We start from the raw sequence: 27749 nt of genomic DNA, 5'->3' as shown, positions 1-27749 counted from the left end.
CTCCTGCCTCAGCCTCCTCAGTAGCTGGGATTACAGGCATGTGCCACCACACCTGGCTAATTTTGTATATTTAATAGAGATGGGGTTTCTCCATGTTGGTCAGGCGGGTCTCGAACTCCTGACCTCAGGTGATCTGCCCACCTCGTCCTCCCAAAGTGCTGGGATTACAGGTGTGAGCCACCTGCCCGGCTAATTTTTTGTATTTTCAGTAGAGACAGAGTCTCACCATATTGGCCAGGCTGGTCTCAAACTCCTGACCTCAAGTGATCTGCCTGCCTCGACCTCCCAAAGTGCTGGGCTTACAGACATGAGCTACCGTGTCTGGCCAGGCTTACAGAAAAATTGATGGGGAAGTACAGAGACTTCCCATACACCCCATGCCTGCCCCCACCCAGACTCTGCCACTATCACCATCCTCTGCCACAGTAGTCCATTGATTACAGTCAGTAAACCTACACGGACATGTCGCCATCACCCAGTGTCCATAGTGTATACTCTGGGTCACTCTTTTTTTTTTTTTTTTTTTTTTTTTCATTTTGCTTTTTGCTCTAACTCAGGGGCAAGAAGAGTTAAGTTTTTTGTTTTATTTTGTTTTTCTTAGAGATGGGATCTTGCTCTGTCACCCAGGCTGGAGTGCCATGGTGTGATCACGGCTCACTGCAGCTTCGACCTCCTGGGCTCAAGCGATCCTGCTGCCTTGGCCTCCCAAGTAGCTGGGACTACTGGCACACACCCCACACCAGGCTAATTTAAAAAAAATTTTAGAGATGGGTTCTCACTATGTTGCCCAAGCTGGTCTCAAACTCCTGGGCTCAAGCGATCCACCACCTCGGCCTCCCAAAGTGTTGGGATTAGAGGTGTGAGTCACTGTGCCCAGCCATGGGCTCACTCTTGGAGTTGTACGTTCTGTAGGTCTGGACAAATGTATAATGATAATGACATGGACCCACCACTGTAGTACCCTACAGAGTCATGTTACTGCCCTAGGAATCATCTGTGCTCCACCAATTCACCCCTCCTCCCCAACCCTTGGCCCCCACTGACCCTTTCTTTCACTGTCTTCCTGTCTCCATACTTTTGCCTTTTCCAGAATGTTAGTCAGAATCACACAGTGTAGCATCCCCAGAGTGGCTGCTGCTGCCTTTTTTTTTTCTTTTGCTTTTTCCCACGTGTTCCAACAGAGTAGCTTCTTTCATTCCTCCCTCCTTTTGAGCAAACTTACTTGTAACCTCATCATCATTTCCAGGTCACAAATGAAGACATCAAGGTGCAGAGAGGTGACTCAGCCTACCCTCAGTCACCTATCTGGTAAGTGGCAGGGCCGGGGTACAAGCCCATGGCCCCAGTTCTCATCCACTGGGCCCCTGCATTCATGTGATCATTGCCACCATCCAGGAACAAATGGCCCTTCCAGTCTGTTCTCAGAGGCCAGGCCAGTGGGCCACCCAAAGGCTGAGGAAAGAGGAAGAGGGGATCCCTGACCCCGTTCCTGGGGGCTTGCTCACCTGTCCCAGGCTGCTGGATGGGAGGCACGGCAGGCAGCAGGTTCAGGCCCTCTCTTCACAGCTCCTGGAGGTGATCCCCGACTCCATGAAGAAGCAAGAGGTGCGGACGGGCAGGGAGGCCGGCCAGGGCCACGGCACGGGCTCCCCAGCCGAGCAGGTGAAAGCCCTCATGGATCTGCTGGCTGGGAAGGGCAGTCAAGGCTCCCAGGCCCCACAGGCCCCAGACAGGACACCGGACGCCCCGCTGGGGCCCTGCAGCAATGGTAGGACCGGCTTGGGAGGCAGACGTGGGGTGGGGAACACGTGGGCTGTCTGTGCCCACTCTTCCCTTACCTGACCTCCCCCACTGGCCTCGTCCCGCAGACTCCAGGATACAGAGGCACCACAGGGCCCTGCTGAGCAAGGTGGGAGGTGTCCCGGAGCTGGGCAGACCCTGGCACAGGCTGGCCTCCCTCCTGCTGGTGGAGGGCCTGACAGACCTGCAGCTGAGGGAACACGACTTCACACAGGTGGAGGCCACCCGCGGGGGCGGGCGCCCCGCCAGGACCGTCGCCCTGGACCGGCTCTTCCTGCCTCTCTCCCGGGTGTCTGTCCCACCCCGGGTCTCCATCACTATCGGGGTGGCTGGTATGGGCAAGACCACCCTGGTGAGGCACTTTGTCCGCCTCTGGGCCCATGGGCAGGTCGGCAAGGACTTCTCGCTGGTGCTGCCTCTGACCTTCCGGGATCTCAACACCCACGAGAAGCTGTGTGCCGACCGACTCATCTGCTCGGTCTTCCCGCATGTCGGGGAGCCCAGCCTGGCGGTGGCAGTCCCAGCCAGGGCCCTCCTGATCCTGGACGGCTTGGATGAGTGCAGGACGCCTCTGGACTTCTCCAACACCGTGGCCTGCACGGACCCCAAGAAGGAGATCCCGGTGGACCACCTGATCACCAACATCATCCGCGGCAACCTCTTTCCGGAAGTTTCCATCTGGATCACCTCCCGTCCCAGTGCGTCTGGCCAGATCCCAGGGGGCCTGGTGGACCGGATGACGGAGATCCGGGGCTTTAATGAGGAGGAGATCAGGGTGTGTTTGGAGCAGATGTTCCCCGAGGACCAGGCCCTCCTGGGCTGGATGCTGAGCCAAGTGCAGGCTGATAGGGCCCTGTACCTGATGTGCACCGTCCCAGCCTTCTGCAGGCTCACGGGGGCGGCGCTAGGCCACCTGTGGCGCAGCAGGACGGGGCCCCAGGATGCAGAGCTGTGGCCCCCGAGGACCCTGTGTGAGCTCTACTCATGGTACTTTAGGATGGCCCTCAGCGGGGAGGGGCAGGAGACGGGCAAGGCAAGCCCTCGCATCGAGCAGGTGGCCCATGGTGGCCGCAAGATGGTGGGGACATTGGGCCGGCTGGCCTTCCATGGGCTGCTCAAGAAGAAATACGTGTTTTACGAGCAAGACATGAAGGCGTTCGGTGTGGACCTCGCTCTGCTGCAGGGCGCCCCGTGCAGCTGCTTCCTGCAGAGGGAGGAGACACTGGCATCGTCGGTGGCCTACTGCTTCACCCACCTGTCCCTGCAGGAGTTTGTGGCAGCCGCGTATTACTATGGCGCGTCCAGGAGGGCCATCTTCGACCTCTTCACTGAGAGTGGCGTATCCTGGCCCAGGCTGGGCTTCCTCACACATTTCAGGAGCGCAGCCCAGCGGGCCATGGAGGCAGAGGACGGGAGGCTGGACGTGTTCCTGCGCTTCCTCTCCGGCCTCTTGTCTCCAAGGGTCAATGCCCTCCTGGCCGGCTCCCTGCTGGCCCAAGGCGAGCACCAGGCCTACCGGACTCAGGTGGCTGAGCTCCTGCAGGGCTGCCTGCGTCCCGATGCCGCAGTCTGTGCACGGGCCATCAACGTCCTGCACTGCCTGCATGAGCTGCAGCACACAGAGCTGGCCCGCAGCATGGAGGAGGCCATGGAGAGCGGGGCCCTGGCCAGGCTCACCAGTCCCGCACACCGCGCTGCCCTGGCCTACCTCCTGCAGGTGTCTGACGCCTGTGCCCAGGAGGCCAACCTGTCCCTGAGCCTCAGCCAGGGCGTCCTTCAGAGCCTGCTGCCCCAGCTGCTCTACTGCCGGAAGCTCAGGTGGGCACCAGGGCAGGGGTCAGGGGCTGGGGAAGGGGCAGAGGAGAGAGCAGAAGCCATCCCCTCCCCACCACCGAGCTTCTCTGTCAGTCTCCTAGGGCTGCCGTAACAGAGAACCATGAACTTGGTGGCTTAAAACAACTAAAGTGTGTTTTCTCGCAGTTTTAGAGGCCAGAAGTCTCAAATCAAGGTGCCAGGAGGGCCACACGCTCTCTGAAACAAATAGGAGAGGTTCCTTCCTTCCTCTCTAGCTTCCGGTGTTTGATGGCAACCCTTGGCTTAAGGCTGCGTTACTTCAGTCTCTGCCCTGTTGCCTGGTCATCTTCTCCCTGTGGCTGTCTCCACATGGTGCTGTCCTCTCTTTTTTTTTTGAGATGGAGTCTTGCTCTGTCGCCCAGGCTGGAATACAGTGGTGTGTGTGATCTCAGCTCACTACAAACTCCGCCTCCTGGGTTCAAGCGATTCTCCTGCCTCAGCCTCCGCAGTAGCTGGGATTACAGGTGTCCGCCATCATGCCTGGCTAATTTTTGTGTTTTTAGTAGAGACGGGGTTTCACCATGTTGGCCAGGCTGCTCTCAAACTCCTGACCTCAGGTGATCCGCCCACCTCAGCCTCCCAAATTGCTGGGATTACAGGCCACTGCACCTGGCCAGGGCTTTCTTGTCTTAAAAAGACACTGTCACACTGGATTTCAGGCCCACCCCACTTCAGCATGACCCCACCTTAACAAAGTACATCCACAGTGACCCCATTTCCCAATAAAGCCACATACTTGGGGCACACGGGGTTAGGACTTCATATCTTTTGTGGGGACACAATTCAATTCATAACCCCCTCAGAACCATCCAGTCTGATAGAAGCTGCACTGGCTGAATGCTCTCAGCCTGTCCCCCGCCCGCCACTCTGGACCTTAGTGAGTAGGGAGGAAAGGACACAGGCTGAGGGTCATCCAGGTGTCTGGCAGAGGCAGGCGGCATGTGGGGTGGTGAGGACGACAGCCCGTGGAAGATGCCGTTCTGCACGGGAACCACAGGTCTCGTGGGCACCGAGCCTCCTGTTCACTCTCACGGGAAAGGTCTGAGCACTGGGGCTGAGCGCAGATCTCAGAGCTGCGGCAATGGTGCTGCATGGGATGGAGAGAGGCAGAGGCCCTGGGCCAGGGCCCCCACCCTGCCCATGGGCGGGTGGGACACTCACTGTCACTGCTCCCCTTGTCAAGGCTGGACACCAACCAGTTCCAGGACCCCGTGATGGAGCTGCTGGGCAGCGTGCTGAGTGGGAAGGACTGTCGCATTCAGAAGATCAGGTAACACAGACCCAGGGGACCTCCAGGGTGCCCTTGGTCTTGTGGGGTACGGAACTTCCCATCATCCTCTGCTCAGCTGGCCAGCAGCGCTGCCACAGAGAAGTGTCTTTGAAGCATGTGGCTCCAGATGCAGCCTGCTTGTTTCTCCCCAATTCCAGAAAGTGCTAGAGGCTCAGGTGCCTCATCAGTAGGAAGAGGGAGGTGACCTGGTGAGGACTGGACACCGTTGTGCACAGGCAGGTGTTTCCACAGCACTACGTGTGCTGACATAACGCCTGGCACAATGTTCTCTAAGCACCTCTCCAAGTTTGCTGTCCAACAGCATTCTAGGCACAGGATTACATTTCCCCCCACCCGAGACAGTCTTGCTCTGTCACCCAGGCTGGAGTGCAGTGGTGCGATCTCGGCTCATTATAATCTCTGCCTCCCAGGCTCAAGCAATTCTCTAGCCCCAGCCTCCTGAGTAGCTGGGATTAGAGGGGCCCACCACCACGCCTGGCTAATTTTTTGTATTTTTAGTAGAGACAGGGTTTCACTGTGTTAGCCAGGCTGGTCTCGAACTCCTGACCTTGTGATCTGCCCACCTCGGCCTCCCAAAGTGCTGCGATTACTGGCGTGAGCTACTGCGCCCAGCCAATTGCATTTTTAATTAAAATTTTAAATTTCAAATTTAATTTAATTAAAATTTAATTTCAAATTTAATTATAAATCAATTTAAACAATTTTTAATTAAAACTGCATCTTGTGGCCGGGTGTGGTGGCTCACCCCTGTAATCCCAGCACTTTGGGAGGCCGAAGCAGGTGGATCACGAGGTCAGGAGATCGAAACCAGCCTGACTAACATGGTGAAACTGTGTCTCTACTAAAAATACAAAAAATTAGCCGGGCGTGGTGGCGGGCGCCTGTAGTCCCAGCTACTCAGGAGGCTGAGGCAGGAGAACGGCGTGAACCCAGGAGGCGGAGGTTGCAGTGAGCCGAGATTGCACCACTGCACTCCAGTCTGGGTGACAGAGTGAGACTCCGTCTCAAAAAAGAACAAAACAAAAACAAAAAAACCTTCATCTTGTAATTAGACAAAAGTTCATATGCTGAATGTGTGCTTATGAAATATCTCCTGGAATAACATTCCTGGATCTGAGAAAATACACACACCCGGGGTTTGTGGTTGAATCGATGTGATTGATCCTCTAAGAGTGGCTGTTGCAGACCTAGGGAGCTGAGTTTGGAGAAGAGAACCCAAGGGTTAATTTTGTTTGTTTTTTTTTGAGACGGAGTCCCGCTCTGCTGGGCAGGCTGGAGTGCAGTGGCACGATCTTGGCTCACTGCAGACTCCACCTCCTGGGTTCAAGCAATTCTCCTGCCTCAGCCTCCTGAGTAGCTGGGACTACAGGCGCATGCTACCACACCTGGCTAATTTTTTGTATTTTTAGTCAATACAAGGTTTCACTATATTACTTTATTGACCAGGCTGGTCTCAAACTCCTGACCTCAGGTGATCCATCTGCCTCAGCCTCCCAAAGTGCTGGGATTACAGGCGTGAGCCACCGTGCCCAGGGGTAATTCTTCATTCTCATACAAGCCTCTGGGTTCTGAAGTAATCTTTATCTGAGTTAATGGCAATTTACACTGATTCAGTAACAAAAATAAGTCACTGGGGAGTATGGTTAGAGGTGTAGGCTCTGTGTGAGTTTGAAGAAGTCATTTCTGTGCCTAAAGAGGGTAAAAATGGGCTTAAAAGGATATCTAGGCCAGGAGCGGTGGCTCACGCCTTTAATCCCAGCACTTTGGGAGACCGAGGCCGGTGAATCACTTGAGGTTAGGAGTTCGAGACCAGCCTGGTCAAACTGGCAAAACCCTGTCTCTACTAAAATTACAAAAATTAGCTGGGTGTGGTGGTGGTGGGTGTGTGTAATCCCTGCTACTCAGGAGGCTGAGGCAGGAGAATTGCTTGAGTCTGGGAGGCAGAGGTTGCAGTGAGCCATGATCGTGCCACTGCACTCCAGCCTGGGTGACAGAATGAGATCCTGTCTGAAAAAAGAAAAAGAAGAGCACCAGCCTGGGGATTCTAATTGAACTACTATATCCCATGGGGCTGAATGCCTACAAACAGCAAAGAGCCTGGACAGCTACTATTTCTGCAGCTGGATACATGAAGTAACATTGAGTTGATCCACCACCATATTCCCAGAACCATGCTTTCGAGGCAAATCAAGATGTGTTTTTTTTTTTTAATTTTAAAGCTAATTTTAAATAACTCTACCATTTGCCATTTTGCACTAGAAAAGAGGCTAGGATCAGTAGTGTGCCTCAATTTGTTTGTACTAGTTCACGAAAACTGATTGTTAAATTTTCAGGAATTTTGCAAGCTGAAGGTGCTTGAACTTGGTGTTGGTGGGAGTATTTACACCATGGAAAGTGGCAGATACTACAAATCAGTTTGCTAGCATTTGTTTTTTGTTTTGTTGTTGTTTTGAGACATGGTCTCCCTCTGTCGCTCAGGCTGGAGTGCAGTTATATGATCATGGCTCATTGCAGCCTCAACCTTCTGGGCTAAATCCTCCCTCCTCAGCCTTCCAAGTAGCTTGGACTACAGGTGCACCACCTGGCTGATTTTTATGTTTTTTTGTAGAGACAAGATCTCCCTATGTTTCCCAGGCTGGTCTCAAACTCCTGGTTTCAAGTGATGCTCCTGCCTTGGCCTCCCAAAGTGCTGGGATTGTATAGGCATGAGCCACCACGCACAGCCCAATTTTTGAAATTTTGTTTTTCCTGGGAGCCAGTTTACCAGTACACCACTGGCTGCCATCTGCATGTTAGGCTTCTGAGATTTCCATTTTCTTTGCTGTGCTGTTTGTGTAGAAGCTGTTGTGCTGGATTCTGCTTAAACTTTTTCCTGGGACCCTTTGCCATGATGAGGGTCTGTCCTCCCATTGTGGCCCTACGCTGCCCAGGCTCGGGGGCTCTGCTGTGCCTGGTATTCTGCTCCAGGGGTCACCTCATCTCCACCTGTGTCCAGACCCTGATGATGTGGGGGGGCCTAGAGGATTAATCATGGGCACAGCGTTGAGGAAGAGGCCATGAGATGTGTATGCCCAAAATAACCACTCCTCTCCCTTTCCTTGGGCAGCTTGGCGGAGAACCAGATCAGTAACAAAGGGGCCAAAGCTCTGGCCAGATCCCTCTTGGTCAACAGAAGTCTGACCTCTCTGGAGTAAGTAGGACAACCAAGGCCGAACTTTTACCATTGGAACCAGAAGAGTTGTGAGGCATCTTGTGAAGTCCCCTCCCCTCCTAGGAAATGACTTGGGTCTTACCTGTCTGTTCTTCCCTGATTCGCATGATTCCGCCCCTGGGTAGCATCTGGACATAACATCCATACTTCATTTGGAGCAGGTTCTAAGACTCCTGTGGGAATAAGGCACAGGGAGGCCACACCTTAGCTAAACACATACCTTTCTGGTGGGGCAGAAGGACAGCCGGGCAGAACCATGGCTCCTCAGTTGCTGGGCTCCAGCCAGGGACACACCAGATGTTTGGCCCTGCATCTGGGGCCATCATTCTCATCTCCACATTTGGCCCAAGCCCACTAGTCCATCAGGTGCTGCTTTCTTTCCCCCAACACCTAGGATAGTCTTGGGGAAACTCCTTCCTTGTTTATATAAGGATCTCTGCCCTGGTTCCACCAAACATGAGATCCTAAGCCCTCACACATTCCCTTAGAGGATCACGAATTTCAAGGTCAATGCAGTTTCTGTTTCCCCTTCCCTCTCTGGGAGACAGATGAAGGAGGTGTCTCTTTCTCTCTTCCTTCAGCCTCCGCGGTAACTCCATTGGACCACAAGGGGCCAAGGCGCTGGCAGACGCTTTGAAGATCAACCGCACCCTGACCTCCCTGAGGTGCGTGTCACCTGCTCCCTGTCTTGTCACCCCAAGAGAGGGCCCAGAAAACCCTCTCCTCAGGCACTACCTATGAGAATGGGAGGTGATTCACAATGGCAGGCATGGGGCCGGGCATAGTGGCTCACACCTGTAATCCCAACCCTTTGGGAGGCTGAGACAGGTGGATCGCTTGAGGTCAGGAGCTTGAGAGCAGCCTGGCCAACATGGCGAAATGGCATCTCTACTAAAATACAAAAATTAGCTGGCGTGGTGGCAGGTGCCTGTAATCCCAGCAACTCGGGAGGCTAAGGTAGGAGAATCGCTTGAGTCTGGGAAACAGAGGTTGCAGTAAGCTGGGATCGTGCCACTACACTCCAGCCTGGGTGACAGAGTGAAACTCTGTCTCAAAACAAGCAAGCAAACAAAGATGGCAGGCATGGGATACTGGCTCCCATCCCATTGGGTACTGGGGATCTTGTGCCCTAAGCAAGTTTCCAGGGTCCAGCTCTTCCCTAGACTTGAGCTTGTGTGTGTGGCCTGAGCAGGGGACAGAGGTGTGATGTGGTTTGTTACAGCTCTCTTTCTTTTTTTTTTTTTGAGACGGAGTCTTTCTTTGTGGCCCAGGCTAGAGTGCAGTGGCGCGATCTTGGCTCACTGCAACCTCTGCCTCCTGGGTTTAAGCCATTCTCCTGCCTCAGCCTTCCAAGTAGCTGGAATTACAGGCTCCTGCCACCACGCCCGGCTATTTTTTTTGTATTTTTAGTAGAGACGAGGTTTCACCATTTTGGCCAGGCTGGTCTCGAGCTCCTGCACTCAAGCCATCTGCCTGCCTTGGCTTCCCAAAGTGCTAGGATTACAGGCATGAGTCACCGAGCCCAGCCAGTTATGTCTCTTTTAAAAGCCTGTGTTTATATCTATACTTAGTTGAGTGGGTACCACTTTTCTGTTCTGTGTTTTCATTTATTTATTTATTTATCTTTATTAGGGTGAAATTCATGTACCATAAAATTGACTGTTTTAGGCAGGTCCCAGAGGCTGATGCCTGTAATCCCAGCACTTTGGGAGGCCAAGGCAGGTGGATCACTTGAGGTCAGGAGTTCGAGACCAGCCTGGCCAACATGGTAAAACCTCATATCTACTAAAAAAAAGAAAAAAAGAAAAAAAAAAAAAAAGAAAAGTACAAAAAGTTAGCCGGGCATGGTGACAGGTGCCTGTGGTCCTAGCTACTCAGGAGGCTGAGGTTGAGTTGAGCCCGGGAGGCGGAGGTTGCAGTGAGCCAAGATCGTGCCGCTGCACTCCAGCCTGGGCGACAGAGCGAGACTCCGTCTAAAAAAAAAACCTGACTGTTTTAAAGTGTACAGTTCAGTGGCATTTAGCCCATTCACAATGTTGTGCCACCATCACATCTGTCCAGTTCCAGAATATTTTCATCACCCCTGAAGGAGACTTCATACCCATAAACAGTCACTTCCCATTCTCCCCTTTCCCCAGCCCCTCACAATCACCAATCTGCTTCCCATCTCTAAGGATTTACCTATTCTGGACATTTCATGTAAATAGATTTATATAGGCTCGCCTTTGGTGTGTGGCTTTCTTCGTTGAGCATGATGTTTTTAAGCTTCATCCGTGTGGTACCATGTGTCAATGCTTCCTTCCATTTTATTTTAACTTTTTTTTTTTTTTCAGACAGAGTCTCACTCTGTCACCCAGACTGGAGTGCAGTGGCATGATCTTAGCTCACTGCAACCTCTGCCTTCCAGGTTCAAGCACTTCTCCTGTCTCAGCCTCCCGAGTAGCTGGGATTACAGGCATGTGCCACCACACCCAGCTAATTTTTGTATTTTTAGTAGAGACGGGGTTTCACCATGTTGGCCAGGCTGGTCTCGAACTGCTGACCTCAAGTGATCCACCCACCTCGGCCTCCCAAAGTGCTGGGATTACAGGTGTGAGCCACTGTACCCAGCCTCTTCCCTCCGTTTTAAGGCTGAATCATATTCCACGGGATGGACAGACCATGATATGTTGATCCATTCACCTGATGATGGCCATTTGGGTTGTTTCCACCTTTTGGTTCTATGAATATCACTGCTGTGAACATTGGTGAATAAGACTTCCAGTGCCTGTTTTCAATTCTTTTGAGGATATACGTAAGAATGGAATTGCTGGGTCACATGGTCAACCCATGTTTAACCTTTTAAGGACCTGCCAGACCATGTTCCACCGACAGCGGACCATTTTGCATTCCCACCAGCAATGTGAGGGTTGCAGTTTCTCTGTATTCTCACCAACACTTGGATCCTGTGTCTTTCAGCTGTAATGAGGGCAATTGATGACCTTGTTGTGGTTATTCAGAGAGCAGGAGCACCTTGTTCCCAGCTTGCAGGCAAATGCTTAGCAACTCAAAGAAAAACCTAAGCCCCAGGCAGTGGTGCAAAGGGTCATCTGCTCTCCCTGCATGGTGGGCGGTGAGGGCACGTAGTGGTCAGAACCCCTTGCTTCACAGAGGTGCCCCCACTGCAGAGAGGGTTCAGACTCCTGGGTTCCAGCTTCTGCTCCATCAGTGATGAGCCTCTTCTTGTCTCTGCAGCCTCCAGGGCAACACCATCAGGGATGATGGTGCCAGGTCCATGGCTGAGGCCTTGGCCTCCAACCGGACCCTCTCCATGCTGCAGTGAGTGAACACATCTCCTCTCTCCCCCTTCTCTCCCTTCTCCCTCCTCCTCCAAAGGCCTCTCTGCCTATTACCTGCTAGGAAGAATGGATGGGGCTAGGACCTGAGGCCTTCTGACCCATCTGGATGGCCCCTGATACCTATTGCTTTTCAAGAGAGCAGCTGTTGGGGAAATAATTAAAAATAAAACCTCCTGGCTGGGCGCAGGGACTCATGCCTGTAATCCCAGCACTCTGGGAGGCCAAGGCAGGCGGATCACTTGAGGTCAGGAGTTTGAGACCAGCCGGGCCAAAATAGTGAAACACCGTCTCTACTAAAAAAAAAAATTAACCAGGCATGGTGGTGCAAGCCTGTAGTCCCAGCTACTTGGGAGGCTAAGTTGAGAGAATCGCTTGAACCCAGGAGGCGGAGCGGAGGGTGCAGTGAGCTGAGATCATGCCACTGCACTCCAGTCTGGGCGACAGGGAGACTCTGTCTCAAAAAATAAAATTAAAATATAAAATAAAATTAAAATATAAAATAAAATAATAAAATATAAAATAAAATACCTTCTACCAACCCACAAATGTAGGAAAGAATACACCAATTATTGGATAAACATTAAACTGACTGCACGGTGCATCGGGACAACCCACCAATGGGAGTGTAAAGACAGAGAGCTCACTTTTCTAGAGCCAATCAGATAGGACCCTCTTCCTCAGGCAAGAAGGCCAGGCAGCACCTCAGGCAAGAGCACCAGGCAGCACTGTTTATCCTAAAAACAGCAGATAATTGGAGTGGCCATTTGTGGTCCCTAATTGCTTTTATCCAAAGGAAAAGTAAAGCTTCTTTTATCTTTATGACACGCAGGTACTTTAGAGCTTCAAGCCAGATGCCTAGCCTAATTCCCAAGGCAGGGAAGGAGGGGCTCTATGTTCCTTAATGTTTACGTTTCAAAGAGATGGTTCCAAACCCTTACGAAAGACATTCCCAGGCTGTGAAACTGGCCAGAGGCTGATTTTGCTTTTAAAAAGATTTACATACATCTTAAAGGGACGGAGGCAGCATTTGCAACCTCAAGTTTTCTCAGGAAGTGCTCTAAGAAAATGAGGGTGGTAGGGAGTCTCTTTCCTTTTTGGAACCAGGGAAAGTTACATTTTTTTAAGATTTGTATTTAGCTTCACACAGGAGACGTCCTGCCTGTCTGTCCTTGTAGGATGAGGACAGGGTTTCTCCTGTGCTGCCTCCCTCCATCAGATTTAGTACAGGAGGAAGCAGCTTTTTCAGAAGAGGAACCTAAGCCAGGGTCTCCCTAGGGAGGTTTCTTTGTCTCTTTTTTTTTGAGACGGAGTCTCGCTCTATTGCCTGGCTGGAGTGCAGTGGCGTAATCTCGGCTCACTGCAATGTCCGCCTCCCTGGTTCAAGTGATTCTTCTGCCTCAGCCTCCCAAGTTGCTGGGATTACAGGTGCATGCCGCCACGCCCCACTAATTTTTTTATTTTTAGTAGAGACGGAGTTTCACCATATTGGCCAGGATAGTCTCGATCTGTTGACCTCGTGATCCGCCCACCTTGGCCTCCCAAGGTGCTGGGATCACAGGCATGAGCCACCGTACCCGGCCCCTAGGGAGGTTTCTTAGGGTTGGAGGCAGCCTGCTGGTCTAGATGGGAGGCAGACTGGCAGGTGAGGCACCAGAGAGACTTGTCCATGGAGGTCCCCATTCGGGAGGTTGCTGGGCATTATCAGCACCTACTGATCTCTGCTTTCTAGCCCCTTGCAAGGGAGGCTCAGCTGCCCTGACCCCTTACTATCCCTCATCATAAGGTCGGTCCATTATCACTTAGGCAACAATCCAAAGACCCATCTGGAGAACGCCCTCCCCACCTGCTCCAGTAAATGAAGAGGGCATACTAGTTGTCCCTGACCTTGAACCTGAACTGTCCTTGGCCTGGGAATGGCTGTGGCCAGCCTTTCTAAAGGACCCCTCTCTTTTCTCCCACAGCCTGCAGAAGAACAGCATCGGGCCCATGGGAGCCCAGCGGATGGCAGATGCCTTGAAGCAGAACAGGAGTCTGAAAGAGCTCATGTGAGACATATGAAAGGCCCACACTAGTATCCTCAGTGCCCAGCACAATGCCCAACCCAGCACAAATATTTGTGAGCCTGAGGATGGATGGATGGATTGATGGATAGGTGAATGGATGGATGGGTGGGTGGATGGATGGATGGATGGGTGGGTAGGTGGATGGGTGGCTAGGTAAATGGATAGATGGATGGATGGATGAATGGGTGAATGAATGGATACACTGATGAGTGGATGGATGGATGGATGAGTGGATTGATGGATGAATGAGTGGATAGATGGATGGATGGTTAAATGAGTGTATGGGTGGGTGGATGGATGGTTGGGTGGGTAGGGGTGGATGGGTAGGCAGGTGGATGGATGGATGGATGGATGGGTGAATGAATGGATAAATGAATGAGTGGATGGATGGATGGATGGATGGGTGAGTGGATTGATGAATGGGTGAATGGATGGATGATGGATGGTTCAATGAAAGAGTAGATGAATGAGTGAGTGGATGAATGAGTGAATGGATGGATGGATGGATAGATAGACGGTTGAATGGATGGATGGATGGATGGTTGAATGAATGGATGGATGGATGGATGAGTGGATGGATGGATGGATGGATGGGTGGATGAGTGGATGAATTGATGCACTGATGGGTAGATTGGTGGATGGGTGAATTGATGGAAGGATGGATGGTTGAATAAATGAGTGGATGAATGGGTGAGTGGGTAGATGGAAGGATGGATGGATGGGTGGGTATGTGGATGAATGGATGAATGAGTAGAGGAGATAAATGGATGGTTGAATGGGTGAATAGATGGGTGGATGGGTGGGTAGAGATGGATGGGTGGATAAGTGGATGGGTACATGAATGGATGGATGGGTGAATGGGTCAGTGGGTGGATAAATGGATGAGTGGATGGATGGATGGGTGAGTGGATAGGTGGATGGTAGAATGAATGAGTGGATGAATGGGTGAGTGGGTGGGTGTGTGGGTGGATGGATGAATGGATAGATGAATGGATGGGTGGGTAGATGAGTGGATGGATGGATGGCTGAATGAATTAGTGGATGAATAGGTGAGTGAATGGATGGATGGATGGATGGACAAATGGATGGATGGGTGGATGAGTGGATAGACAGACGAATTGATAGGTGAGTGGACTGATGGGTAGGTAGATGGATGAGTGGACGGATGAATGGGTAAGTGGGTAGCTGAGTAGGTGGATGGATGGATGAATGGATGGATGGATAGATGGATTTATGAATGAGTGGGTGGGTAAGTAGATAAATCGATGGGTGAGTGGATGGATAGATGGATGGAAGTGTGGGTGCTGGTTAGCTGACTTTGGACTCCAAAAGCACTACCCGAGGAGAATGGAGACTCAGATTCCCAGGACTGGGTGAACCCCAACCTTCTTGGGCTCACATTTACTGTCTTCCCAGCTGGCAGAAGAAAACATTTCCTGACCATCTTCACAAAAACCCCCCAAAATACTTATCACTGAAGGGCTGACCTTTCTTGCCAGGGAGTCAAGAGGGACTTTGCTATCCTGATTTCTTACAGACGACAGGTGGTCACCTGCAGAGACTACAGCCAACAGCCCTCAGGCAGAACAAACTGTGCACTGGCCACCCTTGAGACAACAGAGCCAGCCCTGCCATGAGGGCTTCCCTGACCCTGATCCCTCCACCCAGCCCTGCCCGGCAGCTCCCAGAGGCTGGCTCATCCATATCCCTTCTCTTGCAGGCTCTCCAGTAATAGTATTGGTGATGGAGGTGCCAAGGCCCTGGCTGAGGCCCTGAAGGTGAACCAGGGCCTGGAGAGCCTGGAGTGAGTCCACCTGACCCCTGCCACGGTGACGATTCCCCCTGGTTCCCTTTCCAGTAGATAGTGGGCTGGCAGTCCTGAAAAATGGCTGTCCCCCAGGGCCATTTCCCTGCCAACACTAACCCTGGGCACACACTGTCCTCAGTACCCCCTGTCCCACCAGCTCCATTTCCCTAGACAGTGGGGGCTGGGGTAGGGTCTGGAGTGTTTGGAATGATGAGCTCCAAGTGTCCTTGAGAAGCCAGCATGGGTGGCTGGAGAGGGAGTCAGCTGCAGCAGCTTTGGTGGGGGGCAGGAGAGCTCAGTGCTGCACCCACACTTGGGGAGCCTGCTGCACCACTCCCTCTGGGGGCTGCAGACCCAACACACCCTGCTCTAAGGCTGTCTGGGGCCACCCACATCAAGGCAGGGTCTACATTTGGGGGTTTGTTGTGCTAAACCCACCTGCCCTGACCTGGCAGAGGCTAGAAGGTGAGGGTATGGGAGAGGAAAGAGAGATAAGAAGAGGAGCAGTGTGGCCGCCACTGTCCCTGGAGCCCCCAACTCCCTGTTGAGCCCAGTGCCTGCTGTCCCAGACTGGGACAGGGCAGCTCCCTCTGGGTCCTGGGACAGCCACACCCAGGGCGCCTCCTCCTCTGTCCACAGCCTACAGAGCAATTCCATCAGTGACGCAGGAGTGGCAGCACTGATGGGGGCCCTCTGCACCAACCAGACCCTCCTCAGCCTCAGGTAAGTCCTGGCCACCCTCTCCAAACAGGGCGTTTCTTTGACTGGGCACCTGTCTGCAGGGACTTGGCACTGGGAAGCCTGTCTCAGGGAAATCTATGGCTGGCGAAGCCTTCCTGGCAGCCTGGCCCTCTTCCTGCTCTCTTTGGGTGCAGGGGATAGCTGCTGCCCGCAGTGGCCCATTCTGTCGCTCCCTTCCCAGATGCACGCTGAGCCACCTGTCCCCTCGCACCTCTGGGGCCCTGTCATCCTGTCCTCTCCCTGTACTGTGGATGGTCCTAAAGCAGGGGCGCCTGGCTGGCCCAGCACTGGCTCACTAGCACTGGCTCCTTCACACCTCAGCCCAGACTGTGCAGAACTCTAGGTCCCCCACCTGCAGTTTCTTGGGCTTCGAGAAGCCTAAACACCTGGGCTTGGCTCTGCCAGACACCTCATCTGCCCGGTCAGAAGCTCAGGTCTTTCCTTTTTTTTCAGCCTTCGAGAAAACTCCATCAGTCCCGAGGGAGCCCAGGCCATCGCTCATGCCCTCCGTGCCAACAGCACCCTGAAGAACCTGGAGTACGTGGTGGGGGCCTGTGACTCCACAGGCTGTCCACGCCATGACCACACCCACACTGAGCCTGGGCTGACGGGCACCCTCGCCGCGTCACGGGGTGGAGGAGGAGCTGGCTGGGGAGGGTGCAGCCAGGAGACCTGGCATCGGGTGGCAAGTCCCCCACTCCCATAGTGTAAACTGCATGAGGGTGAGGCTAGTGTGACACCATCTGCTTCACCTGGTGGGGATGGATGAGGATGTGACCATGCCATTGGGCAACGTATCCCAGGAAGCTCCCCCGCGTCCTGGCTGGGTGATCTGGCATCAAGCCCTGGAATCCCTGGTGAGCAAGGACCGGAGGCTTCACAGCCAGCCCCCGGCTCACTTGCTCCTGTTCCCTTCCTCCTAGCCTGACAGCCAACCTCCTCCACGACCAGGGTGCCCGGGCCATCGCAGTGGCAGTGAGAGAAAACCGCACCCTCACCTCCCTTCAGTGAGTCTGCAGCTCTCCACCCTGCTCTGTTCCCCTTCTGCAAGAGGAACCCAAACCAACGATGTACAGGCCACGCCTGGTTTGGGGACACCCCCTGCAAAGGTCTCAGGGGCTGCCCGGGGTTGCCTGCTGCCAGCAGACTGTGCCCCATCCTGTGCTCTCCTGACCCACAGACAGACACGTATTAAGAGGTGGTCACAGCTGGGCATCCAAGCAAAGGCCATTTGGAGGTGTCTTTTCTGGCTTATTCCCCGGCCCTCTGGCCACGGCTAACCAGGGAGTTCATGTGACCCTCTGAGAACTAAGCCTGGGCAGGGGTTGCAAGAATTCTCCTGCCACATCCTGCAGGGATTCCACCTCCTGCCATCAGAGCCTCCTTGGCTCTGCCCCAGGGCCACGTAGTCACATAGTCACGTAGTCACATGTGTCTGTGTCTGCCCAGCCTGCAGTGGAACTTCATCCAGGCCGGCGCTGCCCAGGCCCTGGGACAAGCACTACAGCTCAACAGGAGCCTCACCAGCTTAGAGTAAGTTGGCCTGCCCAGGGGCTGCAGGGCGGGGGCTGTTGGGGACAGGGGAATCTGAAAACCTGGTACCCACCAGGCAGAGGCTCAATCCAGTGACCCCTGGCACTCCTCTTCCCTAAGGCCAGCCGGCATGTTTCAGTCCTTGTCTGCCTTTTAAATATATTGGCCGGGTGCGTTGGCTCATGCCTGTAATCCCAGCACTTTGGGAGGCTGAGGCATGTGGATCATCTGAGGTGTCAGGAGTTCAAGACGAGCCTGGCCAACATGGCGAAATCCCATCTCTACTATAAATACAAAAATTAGCTGGGCATGGTGGCACATGCCGGTAATCCCAGCTACTCGGGAGGCTGAGGCAGGAGAATCGCTTAAACTCAGGAGGCACAGGTTGCAGTGAGCAGAGATCGCGTCACTGCACTCCAGCCTGGGCGACAGAGCGAGACCCTGTTAAAAAAAAAAAAAAAAAAAATATATATATATATATATATACACACACACACACACACACACACACACACACACATACATACACATATATACACATATACATATATACACATACATATATGTACATACACATATATACATATATATATGACAGCTTTATTGAGATAGAATCTTCAAGCCAGAAGATCCACCCACTTACTATACAATTCACTGGTTTCTAGTGTATTCAGTGATGCAATCATCACGATCAATTTTACAACATTTCCATCACCCCAGAAAGAACCCCTGTCCCCATTAGCACTCACTACCCAGTCTCCCTTTCCCCCAACCCTGGCAACCACTCATCTACTGCCTCCATGATCTTCCTATCCTGGACACTGCATATAAGTGAAACTGTGCGACACGTGGCCAAAAATAGAATCATACGACACGTGGCCTTTTGTGGCTGGTGTTCTTCATTTGGTGTCAGATTTTCAAGGTTATCCACATTGTAGCCTGTCTCAGTACTTAGTTCCTTTGTAAGGCTGAATGATATCCATTGTATGGGTATACAGGTTTTATTTCTCCATTCATCAGCTGACGGACTTTGGGTTGTTCCTACTTGGCTGTTAGGAACGGTGCTGCTGTGGACCTTTGTGCACCAGTTTCTGTGTGGACGTGAGCTTTCCTTCTCCTGGCTGGATATACCTGGGAGAGGAGTCGCTGGGGCATGAGGGAACTCTAGGTTTAATCCTTGGAGCCTCATCGGCCTTTCTCCCTGACCATTTCTTCTCCTTCAGCTTCCAGGATGTCCCCTCTTTCTGGGCCTCGCCCTCTTTTCTTCTGTTTGGCTCTTCTTCGCAGGGCTCCTCAGGGATCTGTCTTATGTCATCTTCCCTTGCCTGGCGTCTCTTTTCCTGGAGCTCTTTTCCTTTCCCTGGGCTCCAGTGATCTTCAAAGTCCCAACGACTCCCACGTCCATGTCCCAGGCCTCTCTCCTCAACCCTAGACCTGCACGTCCACACCCCCTTTGCACCTCCCTTCGGGGTCTTGCTGGGGTGTGGGGTCCCTGCATTCTCTCTCCCAAAAACCTGCTTCTTGGCTCCCCATCTTGTGAATGGAACCAACTGTGCAAGCTGGAAACAAGGCCTTCTCTCTCACCTCCCACTTCCTTTTCTATAATTTTTATTTTATTTTATTTTTGAGATGGAGTCTCGCTCTGTTGCCCAGGCTGGAGTGCAGAGGCATGATCTCGGCTCACTGCAACCTCTGCCTCCCAGGTCCAAGTGATTCTCCTGCCTTAGCCTCTCGAGTAGCTGGGATTACAGGTGCCCAACACCACGCCCGGCTTTTTTTTTTTTTTTTTTTTAAATAGAGATGGGGTTTCACTATGTTGGTCAGGCTGGTCTCGAACTCCTGACCTTTAAGTGATCCTCCCACCTTGGCCTCCCAAAGTGCTGGAATTACAGGCACAAACCACCACATCCAGCATATAACTTATTTTTTAAAGTAATATTTACAATTTTTTAAAAATAGATGGGGCCTCACCATGTTGCCCAGGCTGGTCTTGAACTCCTGGGCTTAAGCGATCCTCCCACCTTGGCCTCCCAAAGTCCTAGGATTACAGGTGTGAGCAACTGTGCCTGCCCACCTCCTGCTTCCTATTCATTGTCAAGTCCTGTTGGGTCGGTCCCCTCTGTGTCCCTGCCATCCACTCAATTCCTTCTGCATCCACTGCCCCTGCCCAGGCCATCGGCACCACTCACCTCCATCCCTGTGGCAGCCTCCACCTCAGTCCATCCTCTCACACTGCTGGCCAGACACCTTTCCAGAGCAGCTCTGTCCCATCTTGGGTGCCATCCTTGAATGGCTGCCCAGGGCCTGCAGAGTAAAGTACACACAGCCCCTCAGGGTGGCTTCTGGGGCCCCTAAAATCTGCTTCCTTTGTCCCTCCCTGGACTCATTTCTCACTTCCCCAGGAACTCAATTCGTTTGGGTTCCTTAGCTGAGCCAGGCACACTCCCCACTTTGGGTTTGGGTTTTGACCTATTTCTTCTGGAAGCCTTCTGTGGACACCCTGGGGTGGGAGACGCTGCTTGCTTTTCCCTGCAGCCTGCACTTGGCCTGTTGTACCTGCTCATTTAATCACATCTTCCCACCTGAGCTTCGAGAGGGGGACTCAGGCCTGCTGCCTTATACAACACCTAGCACACGAGACACACTCAAATGTTGTCTGTCTTTTTTTTTTTTTATTTTAATTTTTTGAGACGGAGTCTAACTCTGTCGCCCAGGCTGGAGTGCAGTGGCATGATCTCGGCTTACTGCAACCTCCACCTCCTGGGTTCAAGTGATTCTCCTGCCTCAGCCTCCCCAGTAGCTGGGACTACAGGTGCCCTCCACCACTCCCAGCTAATTTGTGCATTTTTAGTAGAGATGGGGTTCTCTACTAAAAATACACACACCCAGCCTAATTTTTGTATTTTTAGTAGAGACGGGGTTTCACCATGTTGGCCAGGCTGGTCTCAAACTCCTGACCTCAAGTGATCCACCCACCTCAGCCTCCCAAAGTGCTGGGATTAAAGGTGTGAGCCACTGCGCCCGGCCACACTCAAATGTCTGTTAAAATAATGAATGCAAACAGCTCTTGGCCTTGAACGTACCAATGTGCGCTTGAGCTAAACTCAGTCACTCACTGCACCAGGGCCTGCTAGTTCCCTCCAACTTAGAAGGGGAAAAAATGACACAAAACCCTAATTAGCAAGAATGGCCAAGGAGGTTGGGCGTGGTGGCTCCTGCCTGTAATGCTAGCAATTTGGGATGCCGAGGTGGGAGGACTGCTTGAGCCCAGGAGTGCAGGACCAGCCTGAGCAACATAGTGAGACCCCATCTCTATAAAAGAATAAAAACATTAGCCGGGTATGCAGGCATGTGCCTGTAGTCCCAGTCTCTAGTTAAGTATTTTAGTCTCCTCGGGAGGCTGAGGTGGGAGGCTCGCTTGAGCCTGGGAGGTTGAGGCTGCAGTGAGCCGTGATCTCACCACTGCATTCCAGCCTGGGTGGCAGAGTGAGACCCTGTCTCAAGAGAAAACAAGACAAACAAGAATGGCTCAGGGATTGAGGGCTTTAAGTTCATTTTCTGGTTGGCCGTGAAAAGCATCCCCTTTTGGGTCCCGAGCCCCTGTTGACAGTCACTCTATGTGTCCCATTTCCTGCTTGCCTCTGGCAGTTCAGACTCACGCAGGCCCCAGACGCCTCTGTGTGCTTAGTATGAGGCGGCGGGCTGCAGGGCCTGTGCAGGAAGGGCAGTTATCCCCAGGAAACCCTGGGAGTCTATGTCTATGGTGCATGTAGTCGGTTAAACCTGGCAGGTCCAAGCGCGGCAGGGCCTTGCTAGAATGCTCCCTGTGCCCCGTGCACCCAAAGGGGTCACACTCTGTGTCCAGTTTACAGGAGAACGCCATCGGGGATGACGGAGCGTGTGCGGTGGCCCGTGCACTGAAGGTCAACACAGCCCTCACCGCTCTCTAGTAAGTCCTAGATGTGCGCAGCAGTCAGGAAACCGGTCCCTTCACCATCCTGTCATGTTAGAGGTCTTTTTTTTTTTTTTTTTTTTCCTCGAGACAAGAGTCTTGCTCTGCCACCCAGGCTGGAGTGCAGTGGCACAATCTCAGCTAACTGTAACCTCCACCTCCTGGGTTCAAGTGATTCTCAAGCCTCAGCCTCCCATACAGTAGTTGGGATTACAGGCGTGCGCCACCACGCTCAGCCTAATTTTTGTATTTTTAATAGAGATGGGGTTTCACCATGTTGGCCAGGCTGGTCTCAAACTCCTGACTTCAGGTGATCTGCCCGCCTCAGCCTCCCAAAGTGCTGGGATTACAGGTGTGAGCCACCACACCTGGCCTGGACGTTATTTTTGTTTACAAGTCAAGGAAGGTGTGTTTTATTTTCCTAATATAGGAAATATGATATTAGCAGTTGGGGGCTCAAACACCTAGACAGTAGTAATGAGGAGGTGCAGGGAGCATTCTTCCTGAGCCCTTCCAGGGACAGCCTCTATTTCTCATATCCTTAGCATCCGGATCTCTGTCTTAGGCAACAGACAGTGTAGGTAGGAGATGGAGTGCCTAGACACAGCGCTGGCCAACCATTCTCAGTGCTGTTTCTCCACTTGCCACCCTGAGTCAAGGGGTGGTGAAAGGGAACGGAGTATGCGGAGGGAGGTGAGCCCACCCGGCCCACACTGACGGCACCCTCCCTGCCCCAGTCTCCAGGTGGCCTCAATTGGTGCTCCGGGCGCCCAGGTGCTAGGGGAAGCCTTGGCTGTGAACAGAACCTTGGAGATTCTCGAGTAAGTATTCCAGTCTCCAGCTATGCTCTTTAGCCCAAAGAAATCAATGAATTCTCAATGAATAGATATGGGGACAAAGTTTACAGACAACTCACAAATCATCCTGGTGATCTTCATTTCAGTGCAAGTATACCAGTTTCCCAGCCCCACTTCATGCCTTTCCCTGGGAGTCGCTATCATTTGCCCTCCTCTCCGGGTTGGCCTTGCCAGGCTGAACACGTCTAGGGGCCTGGTTTACGGGTCCCAGGGTGGCTGATCTTGTTCTCTGGGCAGATCCAAAGTCCTGGGGTGAGGTTACAGCTCTGAGGCTCAGGCATGTCTTCAGAATTCCTGCCCTTGCTGGGGGCAGTGGGGACCTGCCCGGATGGAGGGCTGCCTCTCCTGTCTCAGCCCCGCTTTTCTGTTTGGAGTGGAAGAGGAGGAAGGCTCCAACAACACAGAAGGCCAGCCATGCCTCTTTCTGTGTGCCCTGCTTCCCAGAGCCAGCTCTGCCCTGTTGCCCTGGAGTGAGGAAGGCACAGCCCTGGCCTCCTGTGACTGCTGAAGTCCTTGTTTCCTCTACCAAGTAGCCCCAAGCCCACCTGCAGAGGGGTCACGATCACCTCTCAGCCTGTACCCATGCCTTAGGCTTCCTGTCTTTCCCAACAGCTTAAGAGGAAATGCCATTGGGGTGGCTGGAGCCAAAGCCCTAGCAAATGCTCTGAAGGTAAACTCAAGTCTCCGGAAACTCAAGTAAGTGGCTGGAGGGACCTACCTGCGTCCTGGAGCAGCAGAGTTCTCTGCTGGGTCCTCCCTGATGGGATAATATGCTCCTGATTTCTTCTGTAGCTATTTCCTCCTGAATACAAACAATCAGACTTACTATAGTCCACATTCCACTGCAGCTGGGTTTGTTGAGTCTGCTTAGCTTCAGTCAGAAGTCACTCACATCTGCATTTATGGCCTTACATCCTCCATCGCACTTGCGTGGGACAATCTGGCCACTCGTAGACACCTGTCTCCAGGGTCAACTCCCACCTGGAGTTGCCATGGCACTTGTGGACACATCTGCCTGGGTTACTGCCCCCAGACAATGCAGTGTTGCTTCCCCGGGTGTTTTCCATCTGCCCTGATGGCTCACCGTGTGTCTCCATCTCTTTTCCACTTAGTCTTCAAGAGAATTCCCTGGAGATGGACGGGGCAATATGCGTTGCCACAGCACTGTCTGGAAACCACAGGCTCCAGCATATCAAGTGAGTGCACCTGCCCTTCCCGCTCGCCCTTAGAACTGCTTCCAGGTCGTGCACTGCCTTTTGCCCAGTTCTGAGAGCCAGCTGACCCCCAGACCCTTCAGCAGGCCTACAGGGAAACCTGGTCTAAGGGGAGGTACCCTGAGCCTTGTCCATGTAGCGAGGGGATCCTAGAAGCACAAAGGCTTTGCATGGGGTCCTGCATTTTCTATTGTATGACCTTCTCTACTACAGAGAACCTGCAGGCTTTGAGCCCTGCCTTAACCCTACTCTTCTAGTCTCCAGGGAAACCACATTGGGGACTCCGGGGCCAGGATGATCTCAGAGGCCATCAAGACAAATGCTCCCACGTGCACTGTTGAAATGTGAGCAAAAGGAGTTCCCGGTGGATGGAGCAGGAGAATGGGCAGATACTCAGCTGGAAGCTTTTGAAAAGAAAGGCCGACTTCTGGGGGCCTGCCTGGGAGCTGGGAACGCTGCTCGCTCAGCACAAGAGCCGGGCTCTGCACGGAGGAAGGAGAGGTGCTGCCAGAGGAGGTCGTGAGCTCCTCTTCTGGTGCAGGAGTGGTCCAGGCAGGGGGCAACGGGTACTCTGTTATGGCACAGAGAACGGAGGGGGCCACCACCAAGGGACTAGGGGACAAAGGCCTGAAAGCTCAGCAGTGCAGGAGGCTGGTTCCAGCTTTACACCCTGAGGACTTCACGTGCCCCCCAACCTTTAAAAATGTTTATTATTGCCCCTTTCCACTCACCTGGTTAAAAATAATCCCATGCTCTTGAGATGAGCTGCCACCTCAAGCCCATGAGGAGCATCCGTTTGGCAGGGGTAACAGAGGGGACCCTTCTTTATTTTCTCAAGAAGGTTTTAGGGTATCATCCTTACAGACATGAAAAAACTATGGGAAAATTGTGAAGATAAATGAAAGTTTTAATTCTAGGATTCTGGAAACAGAGACAATAAGAGTTCTCCAAGGATTTTGCCTTTTTTGTTTGTTTTTGAGATGGAGTCTCGCTCTTGTCGCCCAGGCTGGAGTGCAGTGGCACGATCTCGGCTCCCTGCAACCTCCGCCTCCTGGGTTCATGTGATTCTCCTGCCTCAGCCTCCCCAATAGCTGGGAATACAGGCACCCACCACCATGCCCGGCTAATTTTTGTAGTTTTAGTAGAGATGGGGTTTCATCATGTTGGCCAGGCTGCTCTCGAACTCCTGACCTCAGGTGATACATCAGCCTGGGCCTCCCAAAGTACTGGGATTACAGGCATGAGCCACCACACCTGGCCCCATTTTTTATTTATTACAAAATCAAAGACATGGGTGATGCCTGGCACATGTTGTCTGCAGTCTGGCACACTGGTTATCAACAGCATATTCAATGTATTCAGTTATGTCATTATTTATTTTTGAGACAGAATCTGTCACCTAGGCTGGAGTGCAGTGGCGTGATCTCAGCTCACTGTAGCCTCTACCTCATGGGTTCCAGTGATTCTCCTGCCTCAGCCTCCCAAGTAGTTGGGTCTACAGGCACGCACCACCACACCCAGCTAATTTTTGTATTTTTAGTAGAGATGAGGTTTCACCATGTTGATCAGGCTGGTCTTGAACTCCTGACCTCAAGTGATCCACCCACCTCAGCCTCCCAAAGTGCTGGGATTACAGGTGTGAGCCACTGCACCTGGCGGTGATGTCATTCCTTACTGGGCTTCCAAAGCCACTGCTGTGGCCACAGCTTCCATGGAGACAGGCAAGCTGAGCCTCACTGTGGCACCAATTCCTGCAGCTGTTTGTGTTGGAGGGAAAAAAATCCAAATGGACATCGACAGCTTTCATCAACTAAATAACCACAGAAAATATTTATGAAGACTATAAAGCAATGATTACTTTTGAATTGGAAAGGAATCACTATTGTTTGAAATGTTTCTTCAAAAGTGAGCATCTGGACAGGAACCATCATGGATGCTGAGGCCACGGATGAAGGCCTACTCGGGAAGATGATATCCTCGCAGTCTCAAAACGGTACCCCACAAAGGTGATATCCTAATTTACAAAGGGAAAAAGGTACCTTAATCTGAAATCTGGCAAATGCAGCCTCAACAGAAGTGACAGAATTGAACATCGCCAATAATGGGACACATAGACATCACATGCCCTCAGTCTGATGCACCACGGAGTTGTCTCTGATGTATTCTTGTCAAAAAATGTTTGCCTGATTCTAATCATGAAGGAACAATGAGAAAAAATCCAAATTGACAGATATTCTGCAGAATAAATGGCCTGACCTCATCAAAAACATCAATGTCATGAAAAACACAAAACATTGCAGATAGCGTGAAATTAAAGATTACAGAGATATAACTTAATGCAAGATCTTTGACTGGATCCTAGACTGCAGGAAAAAGTCTGCTATAAAGAACATTTGGATCACTTGTAGTAGCTGGGAAATAAAACATTATTTGTAAAAGGGGGGAAATCTGAACATGGGTCTTGCAGTATTTATGACAGTTTTTGCTGGGCACAGACTTCTAGATTGACAGCTGTTTTAGTACTTTCAAGGTGATGCTCTGTCTGCTGGTTTGCATTGTTTCTGTCTGAGTTAAGAGCTTGGCAGAACAAAGAGTTGCAGTAGCCAAACACTGGAGAAAGCTGGGCCCTACAGAAACTTAACACTGATGAAACCTCAGGAGCCAAAGTGGTGGAGAAAACAAAGAGTCCTCCCTCTCTCCCTTTTCAAATAATGATCATACATCTTCAAGCTGTCTGAAATGGTTAAGGAGTTCAGTCTGTCGTCAGGGACACACCAGAGCCACCTAGCCCACACAGACCCCATCAAAGCAAAACAGACAAGAGAATTTAATTCATATCCACATAGAAAGGACTTCTAGGTAGGAGGTAGACCCTTTAGCTCCCTTCCAATTAAAGGAATCCTCAATTCTGGCACCTGAGAGTCCCCTGGGTCTAACAGCTGTGATATTTATGTAGTGTGTTGCTTACCTAAATGAATGCAATTTCCTTCCAGACACGTGACACTGATATTAAAGTGCTAATGAGAGGGATCTATTTCTTCTTGTACAAGCTAAAAGAGAAACGGTAGTTCAGATTTCCCATCAGAAGTCCGATGACTTTGTTCTTGATAACTACTACCAATAAAAATTGAGTATTTGAAAAATTCCTTTGTATTTTCCATCCATACACATTTTTTTAAAGCATTTTAGGAAGTCCTCTAATTATATAGTAAAAATTGTCAGCAATGGCCTGCTAGTTTTCTATTGACCTAATCACAACCATCCTCCTTAGGTCTTGAGGTCTGCTCTGCTGCTTGGCCAAAACCAAATGGTGCCAGGTCATAAAGCACTTGCACATGTGACTCCTGGATCCATTCTACAATGGGTCACTATTGACTGAAATACTTTAATAAAAATGATACAGTACACAAAGCTTGCTGTTGACAGAAACTTGCTTGCTCAAGCAAGGCAGTGCTATACATGGTGAGACTCTGCACAAAGTCAGTTAACTAACAGATGATCTAGAAGCAGGTGACACAATGAAATACCCTTTGGAGCTGTTGCCTATGTCTGTGGATGGGCTCTTTGTAGCTAGGTTAGGCTTCTGTGTTAAAGTGTGTTAGAAGAAAGCATCACATAAGGAAAATAGAACTCTATTTGTATGTTTTTTCAAAACAGAAGTCAAGTCACATTCAGGCAAACCAAATCTGTAACATTCAAGAAGATGCAGTGACTCTTCCGCATCTTAGAGCCACGGTGTCTGAGGTGGCTGGCATGGCTCCAACACGCTGGCTTCCCTGTCAGTGGATCGTTTACAATATGGCGCATTTCAAATTACTGGTGAATTCACTGAATGCTGGCTGTTTTTTTTTTTTTTTTTAAAGGGGTAATCTTATACATAAAATTTAGGAAAAGAAAGAGAAAAAAGCAAAAATGACAGAAATAACTCAAAAGTTCCTAAAATTTATGTGTATCTTTTCATACCTGTGAACTCCTGAATAAGTATTTATATCTGACAGGTACAAATAAAATAATTATATTTTTAAGTAAAACCTATTTAATAATATGAAGTATGGTGTTAAATACATGTATTAAAAGATAACTTCAGA

The 27749-nt window shown here is 51.5% G+C and overlaps 1 protein-coding gene across 1 annotated transcript; it reads left to right on the top strand.

Moving 5' to 3' along the window:
• Positions 1-1245: 1245 nt before the first annotated feature.
• NLRC3 (NLR family CARD domain containing 3) lies at positions 1246-26804 on the top strand. Its single transcript, XM_024233653.3, has 18 exons — positions 1246-1308; positions 1567-1768; positions 1869-3618; positions 4838-4924; positions 8052-8135; positions 8738-8821; positions 11391-11474; positions 13456-13539; positions 15278-15361; positions 16004-16087; positions 16559-16642; positions 17029-17112; positions 17555-17638; positions 21504-21587; positions 22328-22411; positions 23060-23143; positions 23560-23643; positions 23919-26804. Exons 2-18 carry the CDS (start codon positions 1591-1593, stop codon positions 24007-24009), a joined length of 3198 nt encoding a protein of 1065 aa, XP_024089421.2. The 5' UTR covers positions 1246-1308; positions 1567-1590; the 3' UTR covers positions 24010-26804.
• The last annotated feature ends 945 nt before the right edge of the window (positions 26805-27749 follow it).

Source organism: Pongo abelii, chromosome 18, assembly GCF_028885655.2.
Source record: "Pongo abelii isolate AG06213 chromosome 18, NHGRI_mPonAbe1-v2.0_pri, whole genome shotgun sequence".
NCBI lineage: Eukaryota > Metazoa > Chordata > Mammalia > Primates > Hominidae > Pongo > Pongo abelii.
The sequence above is the reverse complement of the archived record's forward strand: the minus strand, read 5'-3'. Positions and strand labels throughout refer to the sequence as shown.